This window comes from Rhipicephalus sanguineus, chromosome 4 (genome assembly GCF_013339695.2).
Source record: "Rhipicephalus sanguineus isolate Rsan-2018 chromosome 4, BIME_Rsan_1.4, whole genome shotgun sequence".
In the NCBI taxonomy this organism is placed as follows: Eukaryota; Metazoa; Arthropoda; class Arachnida; order Ixodida; family Ixodidae; genus Rhipicephalus; species Rhipicephalus sanguineus.
The window spans coordinates 179,732,786-179,744,155 of NC_051179.1; the positions used below are offsets into that span (position 1 = coordinate 179,732,786).

The following is an 11,370-nucleotide window of genomic DNA, read 5'->3' on the forward strand; positions in this document are numbered from 1 at the left end:
TACATCTCTAACAATGTCATCAAAATCAATTGCCTTAAAAACGCTCCTTACGCTAGTGCCTCCACAGTTGAAAATTTTGAAATTATTATAAGTACCTGGCCATTGTGGATTAGAAATAAATGAAATGGCCGACACACTAGCGAGAGCGGCATTGAACGGTCCAATAATTTCGGTCCTCCCTGTAGTAGCCAGCATAACTGCGATTAGGTATAGGAAATTTTCCCTTCGAGCAGACGCCATAGAATCAATAACTTCATGGACAGAATTTAGACATTTAAAATTTCCATGGAAAATTCAGTGGTGTCAAACTAGACAATTAGAAGTATTATTAACTAGATTACGATGCCGAGTGCCCCCGTTGAATCTATATGCACACAGGGCTGGTCTGGTGATATCTCCCCTCTGTCACTTTTGTTCAGAAATCGAATCGATAGAGCATTATTTTTTATCGTGTCGCCGCTATATATTACAAAGAAAAAGACTTCTTGAAACTCATTGTGCTAAGCTGGGGATAATTTTAACAATAGACGCTATTGTCAACTTCGGTGCTTCGGATTTGGGCGTCAGCCACAGGAATGTTTTTGATGCCGTAATTGCTTTCCTTCAGGAAACAAGACGAATGTGTTTTTAAGTTCTTAAATGCAAACCTGTTCCGATAATAGCAATGAATCAATAAGAAAAAAAAATCAATAAAAAAGAAGACGTTCGGTACCACAGTAATTTCATTATTCTAATTTCTAGTTAGGATGAGAAGTCTGGGCTGAATGTAGAAATAATTATTGCACTAGTTCTTTTTATGTGTGCTTGTCTTTTGTGTTAACTTAGTAGTTTTAAATCTTCATATCTACAATTCTTGGCCAATCCCCCAGAGTGGGTATGAGCCATGTGTAGAGGAACATCATCATCATCATCATCATCAACAGCAGTGAAGTCGCGAGTCATCACTGCGGTTAACCGAAATAATGCGGAGAAAGAAAAGAGCGTACAGAAACCACACGACACAATATATCAGAAAAACAAAGATACAGTGTGTTGGCTGTGCTTAAGAACAGCTAGCCCAAAATGAAAAAAAGCAAACTTGATACTTCAACATTGCCTTCTTGTCCTCGGAAAGGTAGGTAGCTTTGCAGCTCGCCGACAACGTGAAAGACAAACTTTACGCCACAACGCTGGCAGGCCTTCTGCTTCTTCCTATGTGACCCCTTCATCAAAAACTTAGAGCCCAAGTGATTTGCGTCTGGGTGTTGCTGTGACGCTTGCAAGTTAAAACAGATTGTAGTCATCACTTCTCCACAATTGTGGACCTTGATTGGTGCTAAGAGAGCGGTATTACAGGGGTAATAGCCGAAGAAAACCACTTTGGCTTATTATTTTTCACAAAGAGCGTTATCACTCTCACTATTTTTCACAAAGGTTGTACATGGTGCGTTATCACTCATTATTTTTCACAAAGACTGTACACAGTGCGTTATCACTCTCATTATTTGTCACAAAGGCTGCACATAATGCGTTATCACTCTCATTATTTTTCACAAAGGCTGTACATGGTGCGTTATCACTCTCATTTTTCACAAAGGCTGTACATGGTGCGTTATCACTCTCATTATTTTTCACAAAGGCAGTACATAGTACGTTATCACTCACAAGTTATAACAATAAAATGCCAGCGTCCGCAGCCCCATCAAAAGGTGCAATTTTAAGGATTCTTTTGAAAATTTTGATGGGCGTGCCGAGGAGGTTGACGAGAAGCTAAAATACGAAAGGCGTGATCATGTGAAGCATGCCCACTTCATACTGTATTCCTTACCCGCTTGAAACATTTCAACAAGCGGCTTTGTTATCGATATATTACTTCAGCTGGAGAGATAAAGCGCACACAGTGACCAAGCGACCCACAGTAAAATGTAGAGTTCGCCCGCATATGCTACAAAAATAGACAGGACACCCAACATGCTTTCTTTTTAAGGTCATGCAAATCACTTCGAGCGAATACACTGCAGTGTCCCTACTCCTCATAGCCGGTAAACAAAACAATGGATGCAACGAAGAAGTGGTTAGTCCCGTTGAACCTCAATAGAAGGCCATAATGAAGTCTGCTGTAACGAAGTAATGACAACAAAGCTATTGCAGGATTCGGTTCAACTCAAATACTTTTGTGCAAAGCCGCCGCTAATTGCTAGCCTTTGAACTTGTCAAGCTGTATACCTGAGATTGAAGGCTGGAACCTAACCCTATCTAAGTTTCGGTTCACAAAACGCACATGCCAAAATAAACGAACGCGGCAAAACATTTTCAGAAACTTCTCGCGACACCCAGCAGAGCAGAAATGAAAATCGCCAACACTTGACAGATGGTGATACAAAATATCGCACACTTTCAGGTGATGTGCAGTGGCCTCAATCATGGCAAGAAAGTGAGATTCAAGTTGTTGTACGTATGCAAAAGCTGCTTCCGAGGGCACAGTCAGATTCCCGAAAAGTTTGCTGGGGACGTGGTATGCTTTGAGCATTGTGAAATACTGGTGGGTACCCTTAAGTGTCTCGCTGTCGTCTTTCAATAACTGTGGGCAACTGCAAATGTCACGTGCATTCCGAAGAAAGTGTTTGATGAGAAAACCAGCTACATAACATGCAGCGGAGTCATCGATAATATGGGAGTGAATATTGGTCACAAATTCAGAGAGATCGTCTAGAGCGGGAAAGTCGTTAGGCTGTGGCTGTGCACACTCCTCATTATCCACAAGCGACGCACTGGTGAGGGAGAATGGCGAGAGCTCCTAGAGGAGGTCACATTCATCATCCTCGACATTTCCGTATTCTGGCAGCCTGAAGAGTTTTCTTATACAGATGTGCTTCAGGCCACAACTAAATTGTGCTACATTGGGGTTGGTGTTGCAACCTTGTTTTTGCCTAATGTGGCCAAATACGTTCTTCAGAGGATCCTGTTGTAGTCTGCGTGTTAGCAGGTATTCAAAATTGTAATTTTTGGAGAGGTCGTCCCACAGTTGACAAAAAGCCTGAATTGTAATTTGCCAACCAACGATGGTTTGTGGTTGACGTCTGCCATCAAACTTCCATGATGCAGTTCAGAGAAGCTGGCCTCGAAGGAAGTCAATCAGCTCTGAATCCTTTTTTCATGATTGCATGCCGGAGCTTTTGCGAACTTTTTCTTTTACTCTAGCTGTTCAGGACATCGAAAATCCTGTCCATACGATCGCAAAATTGAGCTGTAGTGATGGCCGAGGCAGGCAGCACCTTCGCATACACCAATGCCATGATAGCAATCGAAACTGATGCGCTGAGACCTGCGTGGCTCTGCTGACCTTCATATTAGAAAAATGTTTCTGATGAATGTGCCGTTCCGTCAACTTTGGAGCCAATCGCAACCGCAACTCATGTGAGGATTGGTAAAGGCTTACAATGTGCGACCAGTCAACGATGTCATCCCCAATGTATAACTTGTGTGCTTGGACATTATTGCGCATCGTTTTACTTAAATGTGGAACATCAAAAATGAAGTATACCCGCTCACTATTAACTTCAAAAAAAAAAGGTTTTGCTAGTCACTCTTAGAGGGTTAGCGAGACTTACATTTGAACTGCCCTGGTCACAAATGACTGCTTCCACTGCAATGTTAATGCTCCTAAGCTCTACAATGAGTGACACTAGCAAGTTATGCATAACAGATGATGGTGTTGATGTGTGCCCTATAGTAAAAGCAACCGGATGAACCAACTTTTTCGAAACACCAACAAGAAGAAGAACCATTGCTTGATCAGCAATGGTTGAAGTGCGATGAGTGCCATCATCTGTAAAACCCTGGACAATGTCCCGTGCCGCATCATAATACAAATTCTTTTTGAGTACTATTTCATCAAAAACTAAAGCACACACTCGGTCCCGCTCATTCCAAGCTTGAGTATTTGTTTCAATGGAAGAAATGATTCTTGGAATTGTGCCTGGAGTCATCTCTACATTAGCTAGCCACCTCCTTAATGAACGCCGGGAGGGCAAAGAAAAATATGGAGCCAGAAATCGGTATGCTCGCGGACCACGGAAAAGCGAAGAGCGAATTTCTTGAACCGCATGGGAAACCGCTTGCCCTTGCCTCTGGGCCTCAAGCGAACATGTGCAAAAAGAAGTTTAAAAACCTCGTCGGTGACGCGCGGTCAGATAATGCCAAGGGCCTTTGAAGTCGATGACGGTGCTTGGTGAGGCTGTCTCCGCAGTCTTTTGATAATTTTTCGCTGTGCTGCTACTTTGGTTTGCAGACGTTGAATGGTTTGCCTGTACTTCTTTGATGGAGATCTTGTCGCTGGCACACAGGAAAGCACAGCAATAAAGAAAAAATATGGATGTAAAAGCGAAGAGCAGCTAATCCCATACGAGCACTTTCCTCGCTCTTTTAGACCCAAGGTTCTCAACTCTCTGTGGTGAGAAGTTTTCGATTCCACAACCCAAAAACAAACCATTCACAATGTTGACAATGGCACCAAGAAAAATGAAAATCACTGAGAGCCCACCCTGACATTTTGTTGGTGCACCCGCAGTGTCCTTTTGAGAATAGTTATCTCAGAACATCCTAAACATGAAATACCACATTAAAAACAGCTGCAATAAAAGCTTAGTCACCATTTGCTGTAGGACATTCAGGCGTGGAGCTGTTGGCAGACGTGTCTTCAGTAGAGTCTTGTGAAGCTTGTTCAGTGCCTCGGACGGTGCTGTCGGAACAATCTTGCGAGCAGCTTGCGGAATTCTCTATAATAATACAGTCTCGTGTTGAAGTAAACATAAAACTTACCGATCACACAAGTTCCTCTTGCGACAACTGAGCGACTGGTTAAGGTTTCCTCCAGCAAGACGAAGTCAGCAGGAACTCCTTCACGAGCTAAAAGGGAGCTGCCACCTGCAGAGGTTTGGTCAACAGTCAATGTAGCGCGTAAAAAAAAAAAACAGAAATGTCGACACTGAACGCACCCTGTTCATCGGGGCGCCTCAATGTGTGGGAGCCGCTTTTCGAAACCTCTACCGCAGGTCCTGAAGAAATGAAACAACGACAATTTTTCACTAAGAGGCTTAAAATAACACAAACTCAAGCTCATCCACACCTTGCAGTGCAGCTTCTGCAGCCCTGTCGCAGGCACTAGTTGAAGCGACGCTCAGAGAACCTGCACATATGTGTAGTTGGTACGAGTTACAAAGCTTGTAGCATGGGGAAACTTAAACAGCCCTTTCAAACGCATAAATTGGTGGAAGGTGGAAGAAAAGAGGAGGCACCAACTGAGAAACAAGCAATTTGTAGTTTGTGAAATTATCAACAGTGTCAGCTTTCCCTGATGTGAGGTATGTGTACGTGTGCACGCAGACTTCAAGATAGCGTGAAATAGCCCTTCAAACTCTTTCAAAATGAGTTGCGCAGATCAACAGCATCAAAAAACGACATAAATGTAAAGCTGTTAGGAAGGTAATAGCCCACAATTCACAAAATTTAAGATTTTCGAAGTGTTACTTCTATAGCGAGGTTTGTCCATCGGTTACAAAGATCTTCCGAGGTTAACTGTCGCCACTGATTCAATACAAGCGGCTGCTATTGCAGATAATTGAGTTCCTGTCAATCACTTACATGGTGCAACTGGTTGCACACTGGGAACAGCCGTTCTCGTAAGCCTTGTGTGCCCAGGGTCTATGAAACTTTGAGCAGTAAAATGGTCGCTACAAACCCTGAACGTTGCGTACAACAGGCTGGCCGGCTTACTCAGCAGATCATCTAGACCAGCATACTGCATCCAGCTTTCAGCCTGTATTGGCAATGAACTATCAGCTGAAACGGGAAGTGCTTGAATAGTGAACTTTTATTGTTATCCGCACTGAGCAAGTACGAACAAAAACCTTGAATACATACAAACCATACAAAAGCTTTAACACACCTGCCGTCCCACGGTATGCGGAAGAAACTGGTCTCTGGCTTTTTGTGGGTTCTGCCATTGTTGAAGCACCACGACACACAGCAGTAGCTGCCGTAGCTTGGATCGCCGGACGGCATGGCATCAGGGCGGTCTGAAAATGTCAGTAAGTGCATGCTTCGCTGAGAAATTATTGAAAAGATATGTGCACATCATATCCGTACCAGCAAACCCCTTTGAATGATTAGCGAATCCATGCACAATAGAAAACTAGTGACACATCTCTAATCCATAAAACTCACGCAGCAGTCATCTTTCTAGAGGAGGCGTTGACCGACCTCGTGTCGTGGAACGCGAAGAGGAACGCTACGCGCGTCGTGTCTTCCCTCTAGCCCGGCCGTTAATTCTCACAGGGTGAGCGGCGAACGCGGTCGACAGGCGCGCGAGAGGGAGGCAGCGTAGGAGAGGAGAGAGAGAGGGGAAGGGGACGCGCATGCACTGGTGCTCATCGCGGCGTTGCGCAGGAGAGAATTTCGGCACGTCGAGCTCGCATTTCAGAGGAATCAACCGAAGCAAGCGCTGCACTGAACGCGCGCAGCGCTCTACCCGCTTTATATTCACATTTGAAGGAGGGGAGACTAGAGGAGGAGGGTAGCGCATTCGTCGCGAGAGCAGAAGCGAGAACGCAGGAGAAGCGCAAGCACAGAAGTGGAGAGAGTAACGCGCAGCTGTTGGAGAGAGGGAAGGAGAGTTGCGCATGCGCAGTGCGAGTGCGGACGCCGAAGACAACGCGGGACATGTCGCCGCTATAAGATGCTTCGCTTCTAAAACAAACCTTCCAGATGAATCAGAAGTGACATTCGGGACAGTGGCACCTGAACTATTCCGCACAAAAAATCCCAGACCCCGCCGATCTACCAACTGCATGACTGACGCTGGCGCTGTAGCGTTTGGTGAAACGGCGCAACAGACTCTTGGTGGCGTCCTCGCTCTCCACTGTTGTCTCTTGGACTGCAATAATGTCCAGGTCATAATCAATGAGAAGTCTGTAGAGCTGGATCTGCTTCTTGCTAGAAGCAAGCCCTCGCACGTTGAGCGTCGCTGCTTTCAGGGACTCGCTCAGCGACGAGATCGGTGAGCGGGTCCAACAGCCCTGCGCTTTCACTTGTTGGGCTCTCGTCGTCCAGGTGGATACATGGTGTGGACCTATAGTTCGCGCGGCAGTCGTCGGGCAGCGTTTTGTTTCTTCCCTCCACTGCACTTCAGACTTCACTTTTATTTCATGCTTTTGAGCAGCGTCATCTGAATCGCGACGGTGTTTTAAAGACGCCACTTCTAAATCCATGCTAGAAGTATTCAGATCACCAAGCAAAGCTTGCGTTTTCTCTGTTTCTATCCCACAAGGATGCTGTGAAGCCGAGTTCAATGATGCCAAAGTGAGCTTGGGCTGGGACGCCGAGATGTCCAGGCGCTCTGTTTCCTGCGACGCGGCGTCTGCTGCAGGCGCAGGACACGTCTGTCCGCTCGTTGTAGAAGTAAGGTTTATGGCTACTGCATTTTCCTTCCTCCGCTCAGCGCTCGTGTCAAGGGTTGTAGAAAGTTCGTTACTGTTGCTAACCACCGCCGCGTCATCCGATGATAGATTCTGTGGTGTTGCAGGTACCGACGCTTGCTCCGATCCTTCATCATCCATGACGAGTTTCATCCTGTTGGGTCTCAGATCGTCGCCCTGCGGCTCGGACGTACGGGTACACTCATCTTGCTCATGTCCGAAATCGTGGCAGTCGCTGCACCTTGGAACTTTGCAATCGCGTCCCATGTGCCCCGCACTTCGGTAACGCAAGCACAAAGGCGCTCTCCCTGGCACTACAACAAGTGCCGTACTGCTTCCAATATGCATTTGATGCGGCAATTGATCCATAGAAACACGCTCTCGAAAATGCGAGCGTAGTATGCGTGTTCTTGGTTCTACACCTTCATATTCCTCAACCCCCCAACGGTCATCGCTCACCTCCTTGACGTCGCCGAACGCATAAAAGGCACGTCGAATAGCTTCCCTTGTAACACCAAACGCCAGCCAGTCCAAGCTACATTAACCTCTTGCCATGTCTTGTATATGGCAAGATACATCCGGTTTTTAACTTTGAGAACGCCTGCTTTCGCTAGCGTTTTCTTCGCTTCGTCGGTCTTCACGTTCAATAACTAAATACACGTGCGACATCTGAAATGCCCCGATGCCACTCACTTGATGTGTCCAAATCTTTTTGGGACTTCCTGAAGTCGTCGATGCGATATGGTCGACCACTGACGTCGCGGTGTAGTGCAACTGCCTGTCTCATCGCTTCTCCTGATGGCGCTTATTCGGCACAGTTCACTGACTAGAGGGAGCTGCGTTGCTCGAAGACGCCGTCCCAAGTTCGCTGACATTGGCCGCTAGGAACACGCAGAAAACAAACGAGCGCACGCATCCCCCCTTTAGCCCGGCCACAGTCCGCCCACTCATGCAGGGGGGAGAAGCGCGCATAGCGTTCCATATTGTCCGGGAACCTCTGAACATTGCTTTTTAAATTCGAATGCATTTCTTAGTCGAGCTATGTCAGGCGCCGTGCGGCGTCCGCCATCTCTCCGCTCCCGCCCCCCTCTCCCATAGCAACAGCTGCGAGCGCGCGCGCTCCACCTCGCCCTTAGCAACCGGAGCAGGTGGTGCGGGCGGATCATGGAGGAAGGAATGATAAGGAGAGGCCATATCGTATTTCAATGCATTGCGAAAAGTGTGGCGGAAGTGACGTCAGATTTATGGGGCAAACAAGCCGGCATGGGGCAAACAAAACAGCAGACGCCCCGCGGCGTGCTCTCCGCGGTGGTTAGCTTCTGCGCAGATTTATAGTCCCGGCGTAAACTTAGCGCGTATTGTGCGGTTCGCACGCAGTAAAATGTTGCAAGCAGACGTTTACCAGGCTGTTCGTGCGTGGCAGGCCCGAGCGCTGCGTGCTGAAATTCTTCGTGGAGCGTTTTTGTGCAACAGTACAGAATACCGGTACGTGCCATGATCAAAAACGCTCAGCCCCTGCATCATCGTATTCGAACTCACCAAACAGTGACTTACGCGTTCTGCTGGGCGTTAGGCCTTCCATTTCTCGTAGCCCAATTTCCCGATCTGTTGCCGGATTAGCGGTTAGTGTATATGGAGTGAGCGTAGTAGCAATTCGGCGCAACGCCAACCTATAGTTGACGTAACTTCACGCCGAAAAGAGGACACCGCTGTATTGTATACGCGATCGTGTACGTAAAGTTTGTAATTCCAGTACGCATGCTACAACAAGCACGCAGCGAGCGCACAACGCACAATACATACATCACGTAGTCCGATAACAACAACATAAGTTTATTGCCCTTTCGTTGAACGACACAGCTTCTAAAAACGTACGATGCCTTCGGCGCATGTTATGTACGGCGCGTCAGACGCCCAAAACAAAAGTTCACGTGTGTTCTGAGTTGACACAATGAGTAAGAAGCAACAGAACGCACATCCGAGAGCCTCGCATGCGAATGCCATGCATTAGTGATCAGCAATGAAGCGAACGTGTACGTACACATGAAAAGTGACACCCGGTACTTTCCGCAGTGTACGCGATTTGCACGGCGTATACGCAACCATGCGCAACAGCTGGGCATTGCGTAGCTTTCCTAAAGAACACACACACAGGAGCAGCATGCGTGAATCGACTGCGCCGCGTTGCACGGCGAAAAAAAAAGGCTCGAATCGCGCATGCGCTTGCAAACGACACGGCGGAAATCGCGAAATGTTTCTAGGCTCCTTCGCTAGGAGGCAATGCGGGTGTTTGCGATGTGGAGGCTTCACGAATGTGACGTCAGGGCCTCTCCTTATTTTTCCTTCCTCCATGGGGCGGATCAGCGGAGTGTGAGTGGAGAGGAGGAGCGCGCTCGGGCGCTCGCATCGCGGGAGCTCGGCGGAGCTCTCGCGTGTGTGGGAGAGTGTGGGCGAGAGTAGGCGCGTGCTTCGGCGCTTCTCCTCTCGGCGGGCGCCCCACTCTCCCGTTAGCTCACTCGCAAGCGTATATAAATGGAGCGGAGCGCGCGCTCTACTCTCTCGACCCGTTCGCCGGCTTTCGCTGACGCGAGATGGCTGACGTGGAAGACAAGGCTGCGAAGCGAAGAGCGCGTGATGCCGAACGAAAGCGCCTGAGGCGAACTGCCGACGCCGAACTGCGTGCTCGGGAAGCTGCTGTGAAACGCCAACGCCGAGCCGAAGACCACGAAATACGTGTTCGACATGCTGCCAAGCAACGTCAACGATGAGCCGAGAACGCCGAATTGCGTGCCTACACCGGAGACGGAGCCTTTGTGGTGACCGTGTACCTCGCGTCCAACCTCGCGTCCAACCTCGCCCGAGACGCCGTTGCCACGCAGCTCGATGCGGCCATGGAAAGTGTCTGTGCGCTCTCCAAAAGCTTTGACCCCGTTGTCTTGGTTGGTGACTTTAACGTTGACGTGCGAAAGACGAGTGGACGGTGGCTTGTCGAGTACATGCGCACCAAGCACTCTATGCAATGTGCCTCTACCGCATCCAAACTCTGCCCCACAACCATTCACGGTACTTGCATTGATCTAGTCTTTACCCGAAACTGTGACGCCCGCATGCTTCTCGAAGACCTTCTGACCGTGCACTTTACCGACCACAAGGCAGTGATCGTGGCCGTCAAGTGCAACGATAACACAAACAGGTGCTAAATAAATGGTTACCCTACAAATCACCATCTCGTCATTCATTATATAATTACTTAGCTGCACTAGAGTGACCTAGAATAGGGGGAGTGTCCAAAGCGCCGGCTCCCGCGTGGGCCTTTTGCCGTGAACTCCCGCGCCGCGCCGCTGCTGCGCCGGACCCGTGGGCTTTCCGCGCTCGGGAAGTGCGCGGGAAGCGAGGGGCGTCTGCTACGCGCTGTAGTTCCTTGCGCCGCGTTTCCACACAGGGCACTTGAAGTCCACTTAACTTTTATAATGCGCTGCGCAATGGAGTTTATCCATCTTTAAGCGTTGTGTTCGTGCTGGGGCAACAACAGAATGCAAAAAATCATGTGTCAAGCGGCATCAGCGTGGCCTAGTACCGGTCACAGAGTTCGAGAACGTTTGTGCGTGTGTAAAAGCGCGCAAAACGGACACGCACACGCAAAGAACGAAAACAAAAACCTTATTCGCACGAGTAATCGGGCAATAGCATCACGCATACTCGAATTAAGAGTAATAAAAAAAAGTAAATTGCACGCGCAGTCAGCTGAAATACTTGCGCGCAGTGACCGCTTCACACTACGAGCTTTTTACTCATGGTCGCCACTGGTTTGCTAGCCATACGCACACTGCTTTATTCGACAATTCATTAGCCTCCACTAGCTCTTTATTATGGACGGAACACACCGGGAAGACGCAAGGGAAAAAAAAAGAAAAAA

General features: G+C 48.2%; 1 protein-coding gene across 1 annotated transcript; it reads right to left on the reverse strand.

Annotated features, from left to right (window-relative positions):
• Window positions 1-3,904: 3,904 nt before the first annotated feature.
• Window positions 3,905-6,198, reverse strand: LOC119391894 (uncharacterized). Its single transcript, XM_049414985.1, has 4 exons — window positions 5,623-6,198; window positions 5,108-5,167; window positions 4,977-5,036; window positions 3,905-4,905 (listed from the first exon to the last, which is right to left on the reverse strand). Exons 1-4 carry the CDS (start codon window positions 5,783-5,785, stop codon window positions 4,703-4,705), a joined length of 486 nt encoding a protein of 161 aa, XP_049270942.1. The 5' UTR covers window positions 5,786-6,198; the 3' UTR covers window positions 3,905-4,702.
• Window positions 6,199-11,370: the final 5,172 nt, after the last annotated feature.

Bases quoted from the DNA above. Each gene is read 5' to 3' on its own strand.
- LOC119391894 (XM_049414985.1), bottom strand. From the start codon at position 5,785: ATGCAGTATGCTGGTCTAGATGATCTGCTGAGTAAGCCGGCCAGCCTG. The intron at 5,037-5,107 runs GTGTGGATGAGC...TCATTTCTTCAG, and splicing joins TGCAGAAGCTGCACTGCAAG to GACCTGCGGTAGAGGTTTCG. The intron at 4,906-4,976 runs GTGCGTTCAGTG...AAACCTCTGCAG, and splicing joins GAGGCGCCCCGATGAACAGG to GTGGCAGCTCCCTTTTAGCT.